At 40.5% G+C, this 23,877-nt stretch overlaps 1 protein-coding gene and 1 long non-coding RNA gene across 7 annotated transcripts in view; one reads left to right on the top strand and one right to left on the bottom strand.

Annotated features, from left to right (window-relative positions):
• Positions 1–3,442: 3,442 nt before the first annotated feature.
• The window catches only part of GRAMD2B (GRAM domain containing 2B), a 46,492-nt gene continuing 26,057 nt past the window's right edge, over positions 3,443–23,877 (bottom strand). For 3 of the 6 annotated variants that reach the window (XM_072921948.1, XM_072921951.1, XM_041711190.2), the window contains exons 4-14: positions 23,766–23,832; positions 22,743–22,846; positions 19,238–19,333; positions 18,489–18,560; positions 18,287–18,367; positions 17,544–17,655; positions 15,750–15,872; positions 15,474–15,561; positions 14,892–14,993; positions 13,263–13,356; positions 3,443–4,712 (exon numbers count right to left, since the gene is read on the bottom strand). In XM_072921948.1, coding sequence (XP_072778049.1) covers positions 4,671–4,712; positions 13,263–13,356; positions 14,892–14,993; positions 15,474–15,561; positions 15,750–15,872; positions 17,544–17,655; positions 18,287–18,367; positions 18,489–18,560; positions 19,238–19,333; positions 22,743–22,846; positions 23,766–23,832 — 981 coding nt within the window. In that variant the 3' untranslated portion in view covers positions 3,443–4,670. Of the gene's footprint in view, positions 4,713–13,262; positions 13,357–13,863; positions 14,278–14,891; positions 14,994–15,473; positions 15,562–15,749; positions 15,873–17,543; positions 17,656–18,286; positions 18,368–18,488; positions 18,561–19,237; positions 19,334–22,742; positions 22,847–23,765; positions 23,833–23,877 lie in introns of those variants that run through there. The other 3 variants (XM_072921949.1, XR_012052829.1, XM_072921950.1) reach the window with 3 other exon arrangements.
• Positions 5,809–11,439, top strand: LOC140681722 (uncharacterized). Its single transcript, XR_012052830.1, has 2 exons — positions 5,809–6,805; positions 11,073–11,439. It is a non-coding gene; the product is annotated as an uncharacterized lncRNA (long non-coding RNA).

Genomic DNA, 23,877 nt, shown 5'->3' with positions numbered 1-23,877 from the left:
TTTCAAAGTCTTTGAAGATGTTTACTTAGTGAACAGGCATCCAACTCATGGTGGACTTTTCGGCACAAATACTGCTCATTGTGGGGAAAATAGATAAAGTTATTCAAGCAAAGCATTTTTAACTTCACCTGGGGATAACTGGAACATTCTTGTCCATTTTGTATATGAAACACAGTCTTGGGAAAGGCTTTACTGACATACCTTGAATTCCTGCTCAAAGTCTGCTTGCTAAGGTGCTGCATCCTGATCCCTTGTTTGTAAATTATAATAGATAAAAAACTAAGTACAGGAGTAAAAAAACCCATTTCTGATTATCATACCAATCCTGCTAGTATCCTCTCATACACACTTCTAATCAGTTTCTTCTTGGGATCATCCCTTTTGAGGGTACTACCAATAGCAGGTGCAATTGTAAACACTAGATCTAGACCTTGTCACCCAAATAATTTGATATTTAATCCAAGATGAGTAGGCATAGTCTCACTGGCCAGTTTGACTAAATGGAAACTTGAAGGTAAGTAGGTGCCACCAGGAAGAAGACCAGAAGGTCTGAAACAACATCTGTATATGTGAAATGCCTATATTTTGGACAGGAATAGTGATAGGCATCACAGCATTCCATGAAGCCCAGGGAACTATATTCTCACAAGTGTTGCGGATTTACTGTAGATTGTACATTGTCTTATTGTTCGCATTTGACTGATTTTTTGTTAAAATCCAGGATGACTTGTGATAAATGGAGAGTAACTTTACACAAAATTAAATTACATACATTTTCTGTGGCTGTTCAATGAACAGAAGGATATTATGAGGCTCTACATTCATAAAATGATACTACACAGATTTTAAAACCCAAGAAAGCAAAAAACCCATCCCTTTTTAAAGTCTCATTACATGCAACCATGTTTAGCAGAATGGTCAACTTGGTTCAAACCATAAACCTAGAAGTGTCAAATGAGATGAGTCAATTTTCCCTCTTGAGCAAATTTGCCTGTCAGACTCAGATAGTCTCACCAGGGAAACTGAAAAGCAGGTGCCAGTAAAATCCTTTCCAATGACATTATTCCTTTGCTGCTTATAGAAGCATACACACAGGCACTGAACACAAAAAGAACTGTTTGCTCAGTGTAACTGTTTGCTTAGTTTTCTGTCTAAATGGCCACCTTTTCCCGATCATTACTGCATGTCACACCTGCTCTGTAAATGTGAAATCTCCTACATATTTGGGAATAACACCTCACTAGCAGTTGAAACTGAACTAGCTGAGCAATAGCCTGCAAAGACCTGTATTACCAACCTGGATATATCCTTAGCATTTGTCAAGTGACTATGAGGTAGAAACATGGAAATGAAAGTGGAGGTGTAGCAGGAAGCATAATGCATTACCACACACCTGTACAAAGGTTCATGTGATAGCAGTTAATTGTATTAAATTCAGATATACTCAGACAAAAACACATACAAAACTGTTTGTCTTTTCTGCAAACATGAATGGGACCTACTACCTTTGATGTTCTGTTGAGAGGAAGGCTTTCAGCTGATAATACTTCCTGCCTAGAGTGCTAGCTGCATCCTCCACACCAACACTACCATAAACTTGATACCTTGACAGAAAACTAATTCAACTATCCCCCAATCCAAACAGCCAATACAAATCCTCATTCCTTTTTTCACTAACTACATCTGGAGAAAACACAAGTGATGTGCCCCTCTTGCCTTCCACCTGCAAATTCAAAGTATCTTCCCAGAATCTGGCACTTCTAACTACGAGGTCCTGCATGGCTGGTAGAACTCAGCTGTTTTTGTAGCCTCTGTGCTGTCAAGGACAACAGGCAGACAAAACTGGAAAAACAAACACACAAGAAATTTTAAAACTGGCTTTTAAAAGCAGATTTCTATGCAGCATATGCAGCAAATTATGAACGATTGCTACTAAGAGTGTGTGCTAAGAATTTTGTATGCATTTCTGACTTCCCTAAAATCACACATCTTTCCCACCTACTTCTGCAAACTCCCACTTTTTTGCCAAAAGGCAAAATCCCTCCTTGTAGCCTTTGTATGCACTACCTGCCACAGATACTGGAGTAAGTCTTCCTGCTCTTTAACAGACTCCCACCCTTGAGGGAAGCAGCTTTTCCTTGCTTGTCCCTGCTGCAAGTACTTCCCTCCCAAACACTGGGGCAAACCCCCCTCCACTCCAGTTGCAAGCCTGAATCACAGGATTTAAACAACTCCCCTCACTTCTAAGCTTTCTCCATGTGGGGCCTTGCAGCATTCCCTGGGGTACCTCAATACTGCATGCTGCCCACCTGTGCCCTGATGCCTGAAGAGAGTGACATTCTGAGACATCCTCCTCTTCCCCTTTAGCGAAAGGGGGAGCGAGTGTAGCACCTGAGGGGCAGAGGTCACGCTGAACTGTGCCAGTGCACTCACGTGGCCGCTGTGTCACGAGCCAACTCTTTCTCTCAACCGTAGTTCACATTCCTGTATTGGAAAACACTAACACCTTTGTCCAGACTCACCTCTCCTGGCATGCTGCTGCAGCAGGCTAAAGGGCACACATCCACCTCTGATTGATCATTCCACACAGTAATTATTTTGTTCTGTTTGGCTAGTGATAAGGGCTTAGCCTGCCTGATTTACTAAAGGCACCTATCAAATATTATCTCTCTCCCTGTTCTCCTGGAGAAAGGCATAGATTTGACAACGTAAGGTAGGTAAAAGACAAACTCAGTTCAGTTGCTGGATATAACCAAGTCTTCTTGTAGTTCCTTTTGATTAGAAGTGACTCATGGCATCCATTTTTCAACCACAGAGCTAGAAACTTCTGATACAGAATTAAAGGGAGGGAAGAAGAGAAGGCAGAGCATGAGCTTGAAAGTCCAAAACATTACAAAAGCTGTGCAACTGTAGAACAAAGTAGGGAAAATAATGGAAAAAAACTAAAAATAACTTATTTCAACAGTTTTCTTATGAAGCTAAGTTTTCTAATAACGTCATGATAGCTGAGGAAAGGCAGAGACTTCAATAGGAAGAACAGTCAAATCTCACAAATTTCTTACACTGTGATCATGTGGAATCTTGAGTCAGGCAGGTGTGCTAGAGCTCTCAGAGCCCTATAAGCTGCCTCACCATTCTGATACCCATCTAATATCCTCAAAGGAGGAAACTTGAGAAACCTGGGGAACTTGAGAAAACTATTAATATGTCCCCAAAACTCTGGGGGCCAAATTTTCTCTTACTGTTGTCATTGAGATCCAGAAAGTAGTCACACACAATGGAGTCAGACGAAGGACTGCAGCAGGATGCAGTTCCTAACCCTTGTGTTGTGTGCTGGGTTTTGCACAAGCTTTGTACCGTGAGGTATAAGCCTCATGAATATCACACTTGACTAAAACTGATGGATAGACTTGTATTCGTCCAAATTATAGTATTGAGTCACTGGTTTTAAAAAAGTTTATTTAAAAAAAGTAGGTACATTTCACAGAAATGGTTATCAAATGCATAGCATATTATAAACAATACTGTTACTCCACAGATAGTAGTTATTATCCTAAATATTGCTTTTTAAAAACTAATGAGCCTGCTTGGTCAATCAGCTAAAAATCCCCATCTTAGGCACTCTGGGAAAAAACAAGTATGTGATACAATGAAGCAGGTGTCTACTTTTTCATTCACTCCATTGATTGTTTGTAGTGCTGCACCATTAATTTGCCAGTTCTCATTATGTGGAAATATCCAATCTCTGAAGTGACATACCAAGACTAGATTTCCATTTACCGGACTACAAATTGCACTTGCTCAACCAACCAAAACCCCATGCAACTCCAAGGAAAGCTGACTGAGGATCTTCACACTGATTAACGTAAAGAACAGAGACCATATGAGTGGGCAGAAAACAAGTAGTTTTTCTAAGTTGCGCAGGCGTGTCACACCCATATTGCTATTCATAAGCAACTTGATTGCAAATTGGCGAGTAAGTCCATAAAGACTTCAGGTTTGACTTCAATGGAACCTGAATGCCCAGTAGAAACAGACCGTACCCTCTGTGGTGATACAGTGTCACAGAAAGTGGAATCGAGTCTTTTTACAGCACTGGAGAACTGAGCAGACCTCAAATATTCATGACTTTGCATACCCAAACACAGAGGCATCTGTTTTTTGATATTTGTGATGTCAGGGTGCAGAGAAGTAAGTAAAAATTAAGACTACAGCACCAATCCATAATCATAGCTAGAACAGACACCTGCTCATTCACACAACACTTCAATACATGAATCATGACTGACATTCTTCACATATATATTTGTATCACAATAGGCATAAAGTAAATGTTGAGGTAAAAGGATATGCACCAGGTTTGCACTGGTGAAAGCAACTCTAAAATCAAGCAAGCCAAGAAATCCATTAATTCACACACAAAAAAAGAAAAATCCCCACATTTTTAAAACATAGATACATGTAGACCAAACCATATATGTTTGCAAAATATATAGATACATGCTGAAGAATCAACTGATGTTTTTGCATGATGATATGAGCTTTACAGTAGTTTAGGCTTGGCTTGGACTGAAAATGAGGAAGCTTGAACTCTGGCCAGCAGAGCTCTTTTGGAACAGTTTGTCAAGACAGAAGAATAAGGTCTGAAGCAGTCCAAGAACATTGATGTTTCACTCACCAGCTTCAAGCAGTCTTTGTAAGTTGTTCTGTATCTTAGAAAAAGAGAGGAAAAGAGTTGTGAGGCAAGAAATGTTATACTACATTTCAAATAAAAAATAAAATCAAGACATACTCTTCAATATACTCGGGATGTTAATTCCCACATACCTTTTCATACCTATGGTACTCCTGTTAAATGCTTCCCTTATTATAAGTGTAATATAAATGCATCAAATGGAACACCTAGACAATCAACTAGCAAGTTTCATATGAAGAACATCCCCTGAAATTTTCTCCTATAGATTTTCTCCTCCATTAGCCAAAAGAAAATAAGACAGAAATAAATATCAGAGCTAGAAGCAATGGACAAGAAACTGAATTATTTTCACCTTGATCAAAATCCAGTAAAAGCTTCAAACTTCCAAGTCATAGCTCTATAGCTAAATGGATAATTCAAATAGTTTTGTAACAGCTTCAGCCATGATATGTGCACAGCAAAGTATAGTCTTCTAACCATTAGCAGACATGTCCCATTTACCAGATTTAGTGAATTGATTGTGGGTTATCTTCCTTTAGCTGCAATGAAAGTAATGTCAGCCAGTTGCGTCCTTGAGAATAATTTGAACAGACCTATTTTTACACAGCCTAATTATCCACTTTTCATCTCCTTGTCCTTAAAATCAGAGAGGAGGGAACAGAGGTCACATCTCCAGACACACGTGTTCTCAATATCTCAGTATCTTAGTAACTTGCCGGCACTGATTACAGATTTAGTCAAAGCTACTTTCAGGCTTTAAATTGAGGAGCCACTGTACTTCCTGATCAAAGATACCACTTTCCAGTCCTACATCATGATTTCTATCTCAGATGCACACCTTGCCCAAGAAGAACATTTTGAGGAAAAGGAAACAGTAAGAAGCACCTAATTTTATGAGAGTTGCTTCACATGTAAACAGGAACTTCCTTTTAGTTTGGTAAATTAGTGTAAGGGAATGAGTAATATTAGGCCACATTTTCCCTCCCACAATTTAATGCTTTATCCTTTGATAGACACAGTGCATTTTAACAAGATGCTAAAGGCAATTAAAAGCCAAGGTAGCAGTATTTTACTAAACAATGATAGTTCCTTGGCTTCAGGTATGAAGAACTTGTAAAAATCAGACTGAAAAAGACATTGCAATGTATTTGTGCACTAACCAATTTTTAACTTGGTTAACTTACTTAAGCAGAATCATTTTTACTTTTTAATCTAGATAATCTCAATGTTCCAGTTTACAGTCCTGTGGTCACAGGGAAAGTAAGGGTGTTATGAACAAAACAGCCTGGCTGGGACACTTGGCTTGGGCTAAGTACTGACATTGAAATGTTAATTAGCTAATTGTTCCTGGGAATCACCTACCTCCCCCCACCCTCACTACCATTCTAGGACTGGGATGCAAAATAATCCAGTGGAATCATGGGAGGGGGTTTTGGGGATGAAAAACACCCCTAAATGGAAAAGATGGGCACAGTGGAGGGGGCTGTATGGGTGTGCTCGTTGGGGAAAAGGGAACCCCATCCCTAGTCTGTGTTTGACCTGTCACCATAACCTGCAGAGGACCAGACTGGACTGGGCTGTGGGAAGCAGGAGCAAAGCACACACACTTCCTGGTGTTACCAGGAGGGAAGGAGAGGGACAGCTGCTGCTGGACTTCGGCAGCAGGCTCTGCACATCCCCCCACCCTGCGGCCACCAGTGTGCCGGGAGGAAAGGAGGGAGGACGGTCTGCTGGGACTTCAGATATGGACTGCACACCTCTTCACCTCCAGCTACCAGCATGCCACGGAGACTCCAGGGACAGACTCTGCACGCCTGCTCACCCTTCGGCTACCCGAGAAGCTACAACAGTGGGGGCGAGCTCCTTGTTGAGCCCCCTGCCGAGCTGACTTTTTACTAAAGAGCTGAACATTAATAAAGGCATAGACCCTGCTCATTTCAATTTGGGGGCTCGGTCTGGGATAGCCACACCCGAAGAGGAACCCTGGACAGCTGGACCACCTGCTTCGAGGGACCCTCAGGATTTGCTGGCTACCGGACCTAGGATCAGCGTGAGACGAGCCACGCGGACGGGCCACGCAGAGGAGCAACGCGGAGGGACGACGGATTGGTGAGAAAAACTGGGAGGCGAGCGAGTGAGTGAATGAGACGGGGGCTGGCAGCTCGGACCCCTGAAGTGAAAGGGACCCCTAGTACCGCGTTTCCGGACTCCTGCGAAGGGGCCGGCCGGGAACGGGGGGCGGGAAGCGAGTGGGGCAGAGAGACTGAGGCCTCTCCTTAGAGGTAAAGGCCCTCCTCTGGGCATGTGGAGATTCTCTAGGCATAAAGTAAGTCCCTGGCAATCAGGGCAAGGGAGTTGTCCACAGCAGGGCAGGTGGGATGTCCCTGGCAGGGAGGGGGCATTTCCTGACATTCAGGGGCATGTCTTGGCAGATAGGACACAGGTCCTGGCAAGAAGAGGGCATGTCCTGGCAGGCAGGGCCAGGTCCTGGCAGGTAGAGGGCATGTCCTGACAGACAGGGGGCATGTCCTGGCAGATAGGGCATAGGTCCTGACAAGAAGGGTGCGTGTCCTGGCAGGAAGGGGGCATGTCCTGGCAGGCAGGGCGGAGGTCCAAGCAATAAGGGGCCATGTCCTGGCAGGCAAGGAGCAGGTCCAGGTAGGTAGGGCATGCTCTAACAGGCAAGGGGCATGTCCTAGCAGGCAGGGGGCAAGTCCTGGTGGGCAGGGGGCATGTTCTAATAGGCAAAGGACAGGTCCTGGCAAGAAGGGGGCGTGTCCTGGCAGACAGGGAGCACGCGCTGGCAGATAGGGCATAGGTCCTAGCAAGAAGGTGAGATGTCCTAGCATACAGGGGCATGTCCTGACAGATAGGTCATAGGTCCTGGCAAGGGAGGGCATGCCCTAACGGCAGGGGGCATGTCCGTGGCAGGCAGGGGGCATGTCCTGGGAGAAGGAGGGCATGTCTGTGGTAGGCAGGACAGGATAAATGGGCATATGAGATGTCCCTAGAAGGCAGGGAAGGATGTCCTTGCAGAGCAGGTAGAGGGCATGTCCTGGGAGGCAGGGTTACGTCCTGGCAAGCAGGAGGCATGTCCTAGTAGGCAGAGGGCATGCCCTAACAGGCAAGGGAGCATGTCCTAGCAGGCAGGGGCATGTCCTGGGAAGAAGAGGGCATGTCCTGGCAGGCAGGGGGCATGTCCTGGGAGACAGGGGGCATGTCCTGGGAGACAGGGGGCATGTTCTAACAGGCAGGAGGCAGGTAGGGCATGTCCTAACAGGCAAAGGACAGGTCCTGGCAAGAAGAGGGTGTGTCCTGGGAGACAGGGGGCAAATCCTGGCAGATAGGGCATAGGTCCTAGCAAGAGGGGGAAATGTCCTGGCAGGCAGGGAGTAGGTCTTGGCAGGCAGGGTACATGTTCTGGCAGACAGGAGGCATGTCGGGGAAGACAGAGTAAGTAAGCAAGTAAGGAAGCGAGTAGAAAGGCAAGCAGGCTAAGCCTAATAGGAGAGTCAGGCGAGGGGACTTGGCCGGAGTTCGAGTGTAAGGCTCGGCAGGACGTTCGACCTTACCTTGGCAGGGAGACCAAGCTTCCTAAGCCTAGTAAGGAGGTTGGGCAAAAGGCCAAATAAAGAACGGGGGCGAGACCTACCTAGGGTCCAAGCCTAGAAAGTCCATCAAGAAGTCCAGAAAGAACAGGAAAACAAAAGACAATATATGTGAATATGATTAGTGGTTATCCTAGGCAAGTGACAGAGATAAATGCCAAGAGTGGGAGGTTAACTAGAAGAGATTAAGTTCAGTCAAGAGATTTAAAATACTAAGTTGTGGAAAGGAGCCAGATAAAATGTAGTTGCATATCTGTATATTCCATTTTAGAGGGGAGCACCATTTAAGGTAGATTTTTTTTCTTTCCTTTTGAGGCCTGGAAATGGGAATAAGTTAAAGCAAAGGAGTGGATCCTTCAAAAGAGAAAGCAAAGAGAATTCCTCCTAACAGGCCCTTAGGGCAATTGTTAGACCAACGGGATTCTTGGGAAACCACAAAGGGTCTAGACAAGAGAACTGAAGTATGGCCAAAGTAAAATTACAGGGTGAGTGGCCATAGTATAGAACCCAAGATCCGTAGATATATAATCAGCTAAACCAACACCTAGAAGCCCTAAGATTATATTTAAAGAAAGAAGAAGAAAAAGCCAAAACTGGAGCTAGACTTATGGTTGCAGTTGCTTGAGGAAGTATAAAAGCAGGCAGGTCACCAGCGCTGCCGTCTAAGTCAAGTTGGAATAGACCAGGGCTGTTACCAAAGAAATAGAGATCAACCAGCACCATCATATGAAACAAATAAGAACTTTAATGACTTTAAGAAACCTGAAGCTTCACAAAGCAACAGGAAGTGCTATTACTGTCGTGAGATGAGTCTTATGTTTCAGTTTAATGAAGCAATGCATAAAGAACAAAAAGTCTTAGAAGAGATTTCAAGGGGAGATGACTAGGGGTGTTGGGAGTTCAATAAGCAAAGAGATACAATCAACCATCAACAAGAGCCCTTGGTAAACTTTAAAGTAAGTCCCCACTATGAAGATTTTGAGTTCTTAGTTAACACAAGGGCAGATAAGTCCAGGACAAGTTACCAGTAAGAGTCAACATTGGGAAGAAAGTCTGTGAGGTTTTAGGAATGAAAGGGAAGGCCAAAGTAATCTCTTGAGAAGAGACTTGCAAGTCCTATGAAGGGTAAGGATCATCCCACGAGATAAAAAGTAGTTCAAGTCATGAATTGACCCACTGGGGAATCCAAACTTTGTGCGACCACTTTTTTTACGGGACAATTTATATATTGGAGCGTATGACCTGGCAAAAACAGTCACAAGAAGGTGTGCGAATTGCCTGAAAACTGACCAAAAGGTAATGAGAAAACAAGCTCATGGGGGAAGAAAACTTGCTTTAAGACCTTTCCAGAACATACAAGTAGATTTCACTGAAATGCCCTCTGTGCAGAGGTACAAGCATTTACCAGTGATGGTAGATCATCTCACTTACTGGGTGGAGGCTTTCTCAGCCAAAAAGGAAACTGCGCAAAAAGTTGCAACAATAATCTTAGAAAGAATCATACCTCGATACGGGCTAGTCAATAACTTTGACTCAGATCGAGGTCAACATTTTGTTGCTCAAACTTTGCATCAAGTAACAAAAGCCCTGGAGATAAAGTAGAGATTGCACACCCCATGGCATCCTCAAAGCTTCGGGAAAGGTAGAAAGAATGAGTAGAACTCTTAAAAAGGTAATAACCAAATTAATTAAAGAGACAAAAAAAATGAATTAGCTCAAGTGTTTACCTCATGCTCTCTTGCACATCAGACCTCGACCTCGGTCCGACATAGGGGTTTCTCCTTATAAAATGATGTTCAGACTCCCTTTTCTAACCACCCCTTTCAGTACTGCAGATTATTTAAAAGGGGAGGCAGTAACTTAAAAATATTTAAAATCATAAGAAAATCCCTAGAAGGCCTCAGAAAGAAGGGGTATCTTTTCCAAACCTCCCCTCTAGATACCAATGCCCACAACACCAGTCCCGGGGACTGGGCTTTAATAAAATCCTGGAACACCACCACTCCACTAACCCCCAAATTTGAAGGACCTTTCCAGGTGTTACTCACCACACACACTGCGATGTGAACCCAAGAAAAAGGCTGGATCCATATCCCCAGAGTAAAAGGACCAGGACCATCCCCAGACGCCAAACCATACCCAACAGGGTCACCCACCTCCTCTTGTGCATAAACAGTATTGCTAGAAGCTGATATACGGTAAGGTGGTAATAACCGCTTCTGAGTTAAAGTACCCTTGTCAAAGTTTAAGTACCTTGTAACTGTTTAATAAGAATAAGTGCCCTTTAGAGGGTCACCCAACCCACCTCCTCCTGTGCCTAGACAGGTATTAAGGAACCAAAAGACTTAAAGGTAACTTTAAAGAAGACTTGCTAAAAGCTGATATACAAAATTAAGAGAATTGCCCAAAGAAGCTAACCCTCAAAAGCCAGAGACTGTAGATTGATGCGGGCTTAAGCCCGATCAAAGAAATAGAGGAGGGATTTGTTATGAACAAAACAGCCTGGCTGGGACACTTGGCTTGGGCTAAGTACTGACATTGAAATGTTAATTAGCTAATTGTTCCTGGGAATCACCTACCTCCCCCCACCCTCACTACCATTCTAGGACTGGGATGCAAAATAATCCAGTGGAATCATGGGAGGGGGTTTTGGGGATGAAAAACACCCCTAAATGGAAAAGATGGGCACAGTGGAGGGGGCTGTATGGGTGTGCTCGTTGGGGAAAAGGGAACCCCATCCCTAGTCTGTGTTTGACCTGTCACCATAGCCTACAGAGGACCGGACTGGACTGGGCTGTGGGAAGCAGGAGCAAAGCACACACACTTCCTGGTGTTACCAGGAGGGAAGGAGAGGGACAGCTGCTGCTGGACTTCGGCAGCAGGCTCTGCACATCCCCCCACCCTGCGGCCACCAGTGTGCCGGGAGGAAAGGAGAGAGGACGGTCTGCTGGGACTTCAGATATGGACTGCACACCTCTTCACCTCCAGCTACCAGCATGCCACGGAGACTCCAGGGACAGACTCTGCACGCCTGCTCACCCTTCGGCTACCGGAGAAGCTACAACAGCGGGGGCGAGCTCCTTGTTGAGCCCCCTGTCGAGCTGACTTTTTAATAAAGAGCTGACTATTAATAAAGGCATAGACCCTGTTCATTTCAAGGGGAGACATGACAAGTTATACTAGAACATGTATGCTACCTTCTGCTGCAGCCAGTTACCAGCACTTTTCACTAAGGCATATGAAACTGTTAAGCAACTGCAGTAACTTTGCTCAGAGAACAAAAAGCCATTAGATTTCTAACCAGAGCTCATCTAGATTAGAACAGGATGTGGCAATATGCAGCTACAGGCAATCCTGATTTAGCTTGTTTGCAGAGCATTTCATCACCCTGAATATTTGGCAGATAAGGATAAGCCTTTAAGGATCCAATCCTACAGACACTAAACAAAGAAAGCAAGACACTAAACAAAAAACGCACACCACTTAAGACTCTAATTCAGGACAGAAGGTCACTTATCTGGGAACAGCTGAATGACCTAACCATCCAGCTGTCCATTACTGTCTCCATGCAGAGACTATATAAGGGAGTGGGACAGTGCCTAGCCTTGTTGCAAAGGGCTGGCTGGCTTCCCACTGAAATGAGGTCTCCTATGAACGTCTTGCCAGCCTGTTCCAGACAGCCAGAAAACAGTAACCTCTTAAATGACCTAATTTGGCCAAAGACTGTAAACGGTAACCATCTGGTAAGCATTTTCCCTTTGTATTCACACTGTTATTATCCAGAAAATACAGAGGGGTTAAGCCAGCATTACTCTAGATTTCCATAGCCAAGAGGGTGAAGATGCGGGGGAAGAAACCCCTTTATCGCAGTAGTTCTAAAACCTATGCCACACATGTAAACAGTGATATTTATTATATAGTTTTAGCTTTATGCTATTTGAGAAATTTGTTTTGGGGGAAAAAGGTATTGAAAGGTCTTGGCCCAGACTCAGTTTTAGAAAGAGAGGAAAAAATATCCCATGTGACTTAAGTACAAAGTAATTCAAGTAACTTTTGGTTTTGTTCCACTAGTGCTTTTGTCATGCTCAGCCAGTGTATGTGTACCCAACACATAGTATTTGGCCCACTGGTACTGGGTGCCTTTGTCAAGGTTTGCGGGCAGGTGGGTCAAGGTCTGCAGGGGTCGCAGCAGTGGGCCAGGGCCATGGCCTGCCGTGTGCTGAACACAGCCATTCCAGCAGCATCCAGCAGACCCATCACAGGGCACAGCCATGAGACCAGTGGGAGCCTCTGGTAAAGTGTTTTACAAAGGATAAAAACACCAAGTAAGGAAATAAGATCTGCACACCCACTTGTTTCGCACAGGCTTCCAATTTAAGCTTCCAATCGCTCACCAAATACATTTACCTTTCCAATCAGAGAATGGTAAAAAACAAGGGTCAGGTATAGGGAATTGCACAACTGGTGCAGCAGTATTTGTGTTACTGAAGTAAAACAAGCAGATCTCAGCCACTTTGTTTGAAGAAGCTGACTACATAAGTAAGCAAGCACCATTTTTCTTAATCAAAACCCCAGAACTCCAACAAAAGCCCCAAACAGAAAAATTAATCAAACACCAATAAAGGTTGAGTTCAAAATCCTTACCTCTGGGATTAAAAGAAAAAAAAAAATAAAAAAAGTTAAGATCACTACATAATGCAATAATCACCCCTGAAGTGTCTGCCTCAGGGACACTTGCCCTGGTTATAAGCTTCAGCACAAGGCAAAGCTTTTAGATATAGCAATGTTTATACTAGGGTTAATTTATAGTCCAAAACCTAGTCTTTTGTCTAGGAAAACATGCCACCTTTTGATATCAAATCTGGTGGTAATTCAACATTTTTCAAATAAAAGATCATAGAAACACAGCAAGAACCTAACTGGTCTATCAGCATTTGCATTATATCATACAATGTTACCTTTTCCAATTTTCTAAGATTAGCAGTTAACTCGTCACAAAGGGCGTCAGCATTGGTTTGCAGGTGAGATCCCAAATCTTGGTGCATTTGATGTCTGTCAAATAGAAAAAATAAGTGTGACAGACTCAAAAAAAGAGGAAAAGAGAACTGGATACACATGTAGATGGCAACAGTGCCAAAACTGTAAGCTGTACTAGTTTACAGAAAAGAAAGGTGCTAAGTCACTTCTTGATGACATTTTTAACATGATCTCATTTTCTAGAAGTTTGGATAGAACGCTTTAGAGCTATTTCCACCGAAAAGTTCCGTAAGTTCAACATCCTCTGACGTGGAGGAAATCGTAAAGCGCACGCCCTTGACACTGCAGGAGTGCACATTAAATCTACCTTCCTGTATCTTGTACTGTTCAGGATCAGAGCAACAGAAACAGGACTTTCTTGTGTTAGTGTTTCTGAAGAGGGACATAGTATCCTGCTAATAAAAATATGACAGAAGTGAGAAAAAAAGCTTTTGACATTGCCTACTATGTGGGACAGGTTTACCCCACTTCTTGCATTATCAAATGGTATAATATAAATGCAAGGCTGCATAGATAGAGCACCATTTCCCTCCTATCCCTTTTTTTTATGAAGAACCTGGCTCTGTCTTCTGACACATGCATACAAATCCTACTACTTTCCACAGACGACAGCTGAGACCAGTTGGATCATAAACAGCAGAGTCACTGTTTGATATGACCACAAATGCAATGTCAGAGTGACCTGTTTTGTCATGGATGGGTAATCAAAGAAAGCTGAATTTAAAAGCATACTTTTGTACGAGCTTGCTAAATTTGAACCACTCTGCAAACAGTTCCATCATGCTCGACTCAGCTCTGTCTTGAATTTTATTTTTCCCTTCTCTTTTTCACATGGTGCTTCTCCAGCTGTTATCATTTCCACTCATGTTGCATGTGGCTGCAGGTTTTGCACTGAGTTTACAAATGACTTTTGAAGCCATATTATTCAGAGCAGCTCTGTTATATGAAAGGGAAAAGACTTAATGAGAAATCTAATGCTCAATAAACTGATAAATAAAAAAAAAATAAACTTAGTATTCTCAACAGTATCCAGTTTAACTCCCTAAGACAAGAGCAGGGAGGCAATACAACTTATAGAGGCAAACTCCTGTGGAGAAAAACCACATACCCCTGCACTGCCTCTCCACTTAATGTTTGCATATTTTCTATCTATGCAACATAGAGACAAAAAAAAAAATCCAAAATAACTTACTGCAGGGGCAGATGACAGCCACGACTCCAGCTACAGAAAGGAATTATTTATGTAACTATGATCCCTTTCCCTATTTCCTTTTCAAATACACAGACACCTGTCCCTTGTTGTGTTTGGATTTTGCTTTGGTTTGGTTTTGTGGTGGGGGGGGTTTTATTTCAGAAAGACAGGATATCAGTTTCTAAATGGTATATAGTCAACATAAAGCTTTATACAAGCAAGACATATGTATTAGCTTAAAGAACATGAAGTATGTTCTAACATACTAATCAAATTACACTAAGACTGAAGACAGAAGTTACACCTTTTATGGAATCATTGCTCTGGAAAAAGATTTTAAATCCCCAACTTATCTTACTCCTTAATATGTGAATCAAAGGCTGTCATGGACATAAGGCGTTCCTCCAGGACATTGATTTTATATCTCATGTAGAAGGTAGAAAGTATTAAAACACAAACACTGTAAGAGAGAAAAATAAAGTATATCAGTTAAAGAAACTTTAGCAGTACCTGAGAAATTCATTGTTAAAAGCCATAAATTTCTACTTGTATGTGTTCAATAATAAAGTATTGTTCTTAGAAACATTTCAGGAATACCATCAATGGCATTCAGACAGTTATGAAAATCTCAAACTTGAATATGTGTTTGCTAAGTGGCATGAAAAAGGAACCTCTGCAAGTACTTAAACACTTTTAACATTTTCTGAATCAAAAGACCCTTTGCTTTTAGAAGCAAATGGCCAATTAAGTATACGCCTGTCGCAGCAGGCTTATATTGATATATGTATATACACATTTCTGGGAAGTGTAAAGGCCACAATTCCCAATAATTTCCTTTTCTCAAGTAAAGCTTAGATTATATCAATCATGCTTACACTATATCAATCAAGTAAACATAAGAAAATCCTAGTTTTTGACAATCTTGTTATTGCTAACTTACAGAATTGCATAAAATACAAGTACATGGTTCAGAGATAAAAGCTTCTGGGACGTTACTTTGTGGAGGAACCTGAAGGCTTCCGAATGGCCTGCAATGGAAAAAACCAAGTCTCACTTTGAGCAGAGCAGGCCACAGAATATAAAAGTGTTTTGAAGAATGCAACAGATGATGCAGAGGGAGAAACAAGAAAGAGATCTTCCATGTTATGTGAACTGATATACTTATGCAAACTTATCTCAAGTTATTCCAGCTGAAGAGCTGTCCCTGAATCCTTACCATTTCGAGGACTGTTTCGGGCTTTTCCATCAGGCCCACGTTTACTATGTGCATCTGAACGAACAGACTTGGCCTCAGGCTTGGAAACTTTCAAATGAGTCTCTGTTTCAACAACGTGATAATCTGGGAAAAGAAATCATTTTAATACAGGTGAAATACAAAGTTAAAGGAAATTGCTGATAGCTTATTTTGGTCAAGAAATAGAGGAAGAGGAGAATATCAAAAGGTGCATTCCTGCACTTTTGGGCAAAAAGTAGAAGTTGGTTTAGTATCCTCGAAACAGCTTACATACTAATTCCACATCAACACTAAATAAAAAGAAGCACCTGGATTGAAAGAAAATGATGTATGTTGCATTTATATTCCAGATCTTTTAAAAGATGGCAACCCATGAAAATCTTGGAAGCCACTACTGAATTTCTAGGCAGAAGATTATAGTCACAAAAGTGATCTCTCGAAAGGCCTGAATTTGCTAGAGTAATGATTCCAAATTACTTTAATAGCAACACCAAATGGGGATAGTGCATTGTTGCTTCAAAAAGGACATTAAAACTCCCTTTCCTGACTGTCTTTAAAAATGCCGGTGGTATCTTGAAAGAAATAGAACAGAAAAATCTAATCACACTCAATTTTATGCTCAAGCTGTTTACCCTGGATTTGATCTAATGATGTACAAAAAACAACTATGAATGACAGACGTACTACTTTTCAGCTCTGCTTTCAATTCCTTTTCCTAGGATGGTTCTTTGCCTGGATATTGGTTTTCATTTGTGGAAAAAAGAAATAGTTTGAAGTAGTCACTAGCTATCAGGAAGTAACACAGCAAGTTAAAGCATTATTTAGAAGCACTTCTGTGGCATGTGATGACACCACAATTTAATGAACAGCATAACACAATTAAAGACAGATGCACAGTAAATATCAAATACCAATGAAAGCAAGTAACTCCAAATCATTCTGCTCAGCAAAATACACAGAACAAAAAGGAGAGTTAATAAAAAATAACATGATAGAGAGCTGCTATAAAAAACTACAGTATCTTTCAGCAATTTCTTATACAAATTATAGTCAAGATGGAACCTAGAGCACTAACAGCATAACAACACATGCATATCTTAATATATATTAATTGTACAAGAGAACACTCTAGGTTTTCATAATAACATTCAGCATGAGCTACACAAAACAAGTATTGCTGTACTCATGAAGTTATGAAGTATGAGTTATGAAGTGAGTTTAAATCAGAACGGCTGCTAGTTAGGTGAAGAACTTGAGAGAAGAGATTACAAAGAGTGTGATAAAGAAAGAACAACTCTGGATGGTATCTTCAAATATCTTAATAGCTGAAAAGAATAAAATTAATGTTTAAAAAGCCCCACCAAAAAACATGTCAAAAATAACCCTGATGACCAAAAGTCACCAAGGTACAAAGCATTATTTGCATAGATCAGAAGTTGCACTGTGACTTGAACTGCTTTAGAATGGGTTTTGAATGTTCATTTTTCCTTTGGGTTTTAAAGCATGAACAGCTCCTACATTCTATCTCTGTTCACATGGCTAAGCAACTGGAACCAGTAGTGACAATTTAGAGCTGCTGATGACCAAGTCATTGCATGAATCTGGCTTGCAAAGGGCCATAGTAACAGAAATGTACACACTGGGGCCTTGAGGAAGTTCTCAAAATCTACATAATTCTCCAGGACCATGGAGACTCTAGATTCTACATCAAAATGGGATACAGAAGCAAAACTGAGTTAATCTACTCTCCTCTTGAGGCTCCATGATCCCACTCACCTTGGAAGCACTCCAGCTCTGGTGTCTGTGAGCCTGTGCTGCTGGACTCTTCCATCTCTTGTCTACGCTGCTGTACTATTCCATCCAGATCAGAATAATCTTCATTGAAGTCCTGATGGGGAGAACAAAACACAAAAAGGCTCAGCCTTGTTCTAAATTGAAACAATCCAATTTCCTCTAGAATCTGAACAAATAATCAAAGCTTTAGAACTGTTTAACTAGGAACAATCTCTGATATCAACATGTTGAGATCAAACTAAAAAATAAGCCCCATATGATCACCAGAATTCAAGCTTCATCTCCTGCCTTGTCTATAAGAAAGACTCTTAAATTAGACAAGTTGTGAAGTCCAGGAGAAGTTCATAGACTTTGACTTTGGTCATCACATGTGGCTTCACAGCTCTTTCAGATGAGTGTTTTACACAGTTTTACAGAGGAAGGTTTGCTACTAGAAACACTGCAAAAACGGTCCATGGCAGACTTTACGTCAGTACAGAGAAATCTGACTGCTAGACAAAGATATGAAGAACATACAGACCTTGAATAAATCCAAAGTGCATGCATAAACTGCATGTCATGGATAATTATGCTAATTATTTCAACTGTTTTCCAGTATTAAAGACTCATGGAAATTTTAGAAACAGATGTAATCATTTTCTTCAGTTTCTTTCTTCAGGCATTATAAATAGTACTTGCAATGAAAGACGCCGTGCAACAAAAGAACAAACTTCTAAGCCATTTACCAGGGGCAGAGTTCTAGGGCGATCAGCCCTGAAGCTGTTTTCTGCAGAAGAGGGATTTGGACTGTTGCCCATGCTTGTATCCTGAAAAAAAGCAGCAAGCACTTTTAACAGGGAACACGAGCAGAAAGTACCATTTAACAGCAATATAGCAGTAATAATTAACACAAAGCTACATACCATCTTCACTGCCACTAGTACTTACATCAAGATGTGTACAGATAGATTTTAATAGCTTGTAGGTGGTATCTCTGGAGAGTAGTGAGACAAACATGTACTGCAAAATAAAAGTTCCATGACTGTTTGCAAAAGACAGTCTTCCTCTTATCTATATAAAACTTCACAGGTGATTTTGCTAATCAAGTAACAATTTTCAAGAACTTTAGTATGGCAGGAGAAACCTGTGGTCCTTCTAAGCCTACAACTTGATGTTTATCACACAAACACAGAACAGACATATAGAAGTTAGCACGTAGAACAAGAGCATACTCAGATCTGTTCTGTCTTTTAAAAACACTTTTCATGCTACATTTTACCTACCCCTTAAAAAAATCCAAACAAAATCCCAAACTTGCTTTTATGTACTGTCCCCTGTACCCACAAAATATTTGTGCAATGAAAATATGTTGTTTCTTAATCTGCTTCTAGGATAATCACATTTTCTACTGATTGATGCAATTACAATTCCCAAATATCATTGTAAGCAACAGTTTTCTGTGTGTCTAAGGTATGACTGGTTAGGAAGGAGATACAAATAAATGGAGTAACACTGACAGAGCTGCTAACAAGGAAGGTAATTCTCTGTGCATGCACCTCCTTATTCAGATTTTTCAGTTCCTCTGGTGCTATGAATTCTTGGAAAAAACGGAATGAACGATTTCAGAGAGCATGCAGCAAACAGAGATTCTATTCTGTATTTTCTCACTGAATACCTTGTCCTCCAGGAGTACTTACCCTGTCTGTCACTGTTGCTATGATAAGAGCATTTGGCACAAGAAGGGCAGTTTTGGTTTTCTTTAGAAGCGTCACTGACAGCACAGGTATACTAATCTGAAACAACATCAACATAGTGTTGGAATCCCAATACTTGCATACAAATCTGCATGACACTCTCTCCCGAGAGGCCAACCCAGCTTCTGGGCTTCACCATTTAAAGAGGCCAGACCTTCACCATTTAAAGATGTCTCCACTGCCCTTCTGATTACTATTATTTAATGTAAAATAAGAAGTAGTAATAATCTGAAACTATACCTAACTATTTTTACTTCAGCTTTTATAAAATGCTAATCTAGGCACTAGTTTCCTGTGTCTTCCTTTCCTGATCCTTCTGGCTCTCACAAGACTATGGGCTTAGCGAACTGAAGATCAGCAAATTGAACCAATCTCAAAGCTATGTTTCTTTGTTTAGAAACCAAATATTTCAGAACATATCAGACAAGAAAAGCTTGTTGAATAATGAGCACAAAAGTTGTCTCACCACTCACAGATCTGCAACAAGTAGGTGAGCAAACAGCTTGTCCTTCAGCAAGGTTGAAAGACCCAATACTGACACACTTGCTGATTCCAGCTGATTCCTGTGTCTGCCAAGGAGGCAGTCTCCATTTACATTGAAAAGTTCTCAATTTTCCTTCCTCCTTTATGTTTATATCCAACCCCATTAGTGTAACATCTGCTAAGTTTCAGAGTATTTCACTCCATATATTCTGCATGGGGTTTTCCTGTAAATCCCAATTTACAAAGATAAAAAACCTGATTGGAGACAGTGAGTTGAAAAGCCTAGACATGTATTGAGTTAGGCAAACATAATAATCCTGGATATGTATATAATATAATAATCATGGATAATAACATCCATGATTAAGAAACAGATAATGTTAAAAATATCTTTGGCACAGGCTCTCAGAAGTAGCTGAGAAATTTGGAAGCAAGAGTCCATAATTTGTTCAGTTAGCAATCATAGCACTGAATTAAAATATGCCATTGGAGGATAATGGAGTTACTCTGTGCAGTTTCTTGTTAGCTTTTGTTCAGAACAGTAACACAAAATCATGAAATGAAAATTTGTACCAGGATAAAAAAAAAGAAAATCTTTGTGGATAACAGTTTGGTTGCAAGACTGCCAAATACTGTTTGAACAGAACTCCTGCTACAAGAAAGCAGCTTACAATTTTTCTAGTTGATTCAGTTAAAAATTCACCTTAAAGAACTTTAAATCAGAGATGTAAGCAGCATTCTACTGTGTGTAGTTTAGATGGATAACATTACAGTAATCAAAACTAATGTGTCCATTCAGCACTTGCTTACTGCACTGTTCCCACAGCATTGGTTTGGAAAAATCTGATCACAAATGCTTTTATCTGGAACAACAATTATTTCAGAATAAAAGGTTTACCTGCAGGCAACATACAAAGTAATTTAAAAAGGTAAAACAATGTCTAAATCCAAGAAAGACTCAAGGCCAACATATATAACCAAATTAGTGCTACCTGGAAAGAAAGTTCAATGCCTGTTCAATCCTGCAGAAACAATCTTTTGCTTTTGAATATACAGTGTCTTTACTGCATACTCAAAACTCCTGAATTGCATAGCTGTCCCTTGCAAGAAAGCTTTCAGTAAAAAAAACCCAAACCTGCAGGTAGAACTCCTGTCAAAAATTAAATGGAATGTGTAGATCTGCTGTTTCTCACAATAAAACACTTTATCCCTAAGCCTATATTGTTTTACAAATTTTAAGCAACAGAAGCTTTGTGTCCTGGAAACTTTGTCAGTCTATCTGACTACTAATAATGTTCCTCTTCCTGACCAGCTTCATTTCCTCCTTCCTCTCCCACAACATCATTTTTCACTGTATCCCTGATTTTCAAGCTTTTTTCTTGATGGTAGTCCTAAAAGCTGAATGAAGCTGCAAATACATGATAAGGACTATCTCCTTCACTCTTAATTTTCCCCGTAATGTTTTCTGAAAATAAGACCGAGAATTGAGTAATTTGCAATATTGCTATAATTACATTTCCAATGTTTATTCTACCCTATCTTGTAAAATGTTTTCACTTTTCAGCACATATGTATGTATACATTCCTGAATTCAAAACCCTGCTGATAAATAATTTCCTAGTACTACATCATCATTCTATATATTTTTTACAGCTTTTCTACTCAGTAAAGTTCTACCATATTCTTGTATACATTTAGCTTAGTTGACATTAGAAAGCTGTTCCCCAGTATGAAGTAGTTGCATTTGTTCATGGTGAACAGAAGGTTGCTAGTACAGCAGCTTAAATTTTAATAAATTGCAAAGATAGCTGTTACTAATATTGAATGACAGTAGTCAACCAGTTGTTCTTTGCTTTGTGTCATACTGCTTTCACCAATATATCAACCATCCACATTAACACACTGTCTTTGACTAGTAGAGTCCATTAACCAGAAATCAACAATAGTCCTGGACGAAGTAGTGGAACACAATAACCCATAAGATCACTATGGACAATGTGCTGTCAATAATTTTAAACATTATATAAACCTATTACACTTTATAAAAAGCCCTATAACATCAGATAGTATACCATCAAAACATTGACCCCAGAGAAATGAGATAATCTCAACCCCTAAACTGATTTCAGGATTCAATTCACTGGATCTAACCAGGAACTTTGTTCAAGGATGCACCTGAAACAAAGAAGCCAAAGAAATCCTTGAAGCAAATTGGTCTGTCTCCCCAGAAGAGGTCAAAACCAAAGCAGTTTATGTAAACTAAGCACACTCCAAAAGCTCCAAATCAACAGACCATGTCTTTGTTTTTTCCGTATGCTTATAATTCACCTCAGGGGTACTAAGCTTTAGGTGGATCACCAAGAAAGACTAATTTATGATCTTCTCAATAGTTCACATCTCAGTTCTGATTTGCATACCGGGCTCACAAGTAAAAACCTTGCCAACTTGTTTTTCTTTTATCCTGTTCTCTTTTTATGCAAAATGGGACTGCTAGAAGAATCCTTCAGAGAGCTTTGCTACTCAAGTCAAAAGCCACTTTTAGTTCTTCCTTTCTAAATGCCTTAATATGCTTGATCCTTCTCTCCAGTGCCTCAACTATAGCCTTGGAGCCCTTAATATTTTTCAGCCTTCATTCCTCCTGGTCCTCCGCCTCTTTAATGTACTTACTCCAAGAGAAATATTTTTGCAATTTGTGTTACATGGGTTCGACAATGCCCTTACTACTGCTTGTCAGATCCTTTCATCTGTTTCTTTGAGACACAAAATCCTTAAACAAGAGATTCAATCTCTAATATTAATATGTTCAGTTCTAGACTATATTTCAAGCATCACTTATAAATAATGATTGTTTTCAATAAAACTTGGAAGTACTACTATTCTAGCCTTGCATAATAATTTGAACTTCTGGTGATGAAAAAGTTGTTAAGAATAGCATTACCATTCTATACATAAACATTTTACTAACCTTAGTGTCTTTACCAAAAACCTTGGAATGGAAGCAAATCCAGTTTTCTGAAAGGAATAACTTTCCTTGATACAGAATTTCTTTCTGCAGAGCACAGGTAAAGCCTGAAACAAATAGAAATTCTATAATCTTGAATGTAATAACAACACAAGCCAAGCCAATTTGGCTACTGTTTTGTTCTTTTTACAAAGTTATGATATATTTTGGTTTATGCCTTTTGAGTAACATTGTAAAACCTCAGAACTTTCAGTAAGTGTAATTAATACTGACAAGCCCAGAAGATGTCATGGCCCTAAGTTTAGACTCAAAGTATTTGAAGGACAATTACTGAAATGAATAAAATGAATAGCAACATGCAACTGGCCTCCAAAGGTCAAAAATATTTTCTGAGAGAATATGACCCAGCTTCCTATAAACTTTGTACTAACTTCTAGGCAACTGTATTACTTACATGTGAAGAGCTTAATAAAAGGTTTTGTCTTTAAACTTCCAGCTCTATGGCTGTTGTCTAAACTAGATGTCTAACAGAGATGTAACACATGTAAAGTAATACTGCTTTTACTTCACAAATATTGAGCAAACCATCTCACGCATGAACCTCCTTCCCTGCATTCCTTTCAAGAAACATTTGCTATACATGTCTGTGTAGAATTCCCTTCTTATAAGTACTACATCATCAAAACATCATCAACAGCGAAAACACAAGCTAAATCACTTGACCAATGCTGTCTCAAGTACTTTCTTTATTAAGGATGATTCAGTATCAAAAAATACTGCATTAGGCTACTCACCAGGAATGGCAAAGTGGGGTACAATTTCCAAATATACCAAACATGCAGAAATGTAAGTTTTCCAAGATTACAACAAAATGCCTATTGCATGTGGATCAAGGCCCCGTGGCTCTAATAACTGGAGTTAAAAGTTTTTAAAATTTAGATAGCTCCTCTTATACATTACCACATTTGCTGGGTAATAACATTATCTAGGATCCACAGCCAACAACAACACGAGATTAATACTTACTTTGTTTCAGTGGCTCATCAATGGGAACATCTAGAAACAGCTTATGAAAGTGTGCATTTGCCTTCAGCTAAAAAACAAAAAGCCCGACAACAAAACCACACATACTTTATTA

Source organism: Taeniopygia guttata, chromosome Z (assembly GCF_048771995.1).
Source record: "Taeniopygia guttata chromosome Z, bTaeGut7.mat, whole genome shotgun sequence".
Taxonomy (NCBI): domain Eukaryota; kingdom Metazoa; phylum Chordata; class Aves; order Passeriformes; family Estrildidae; genus Taeniopygia; species Taeniopygia guttata.
This window is presented reverse-complemented; position numbering and strand designations above follow the sequence as displayed.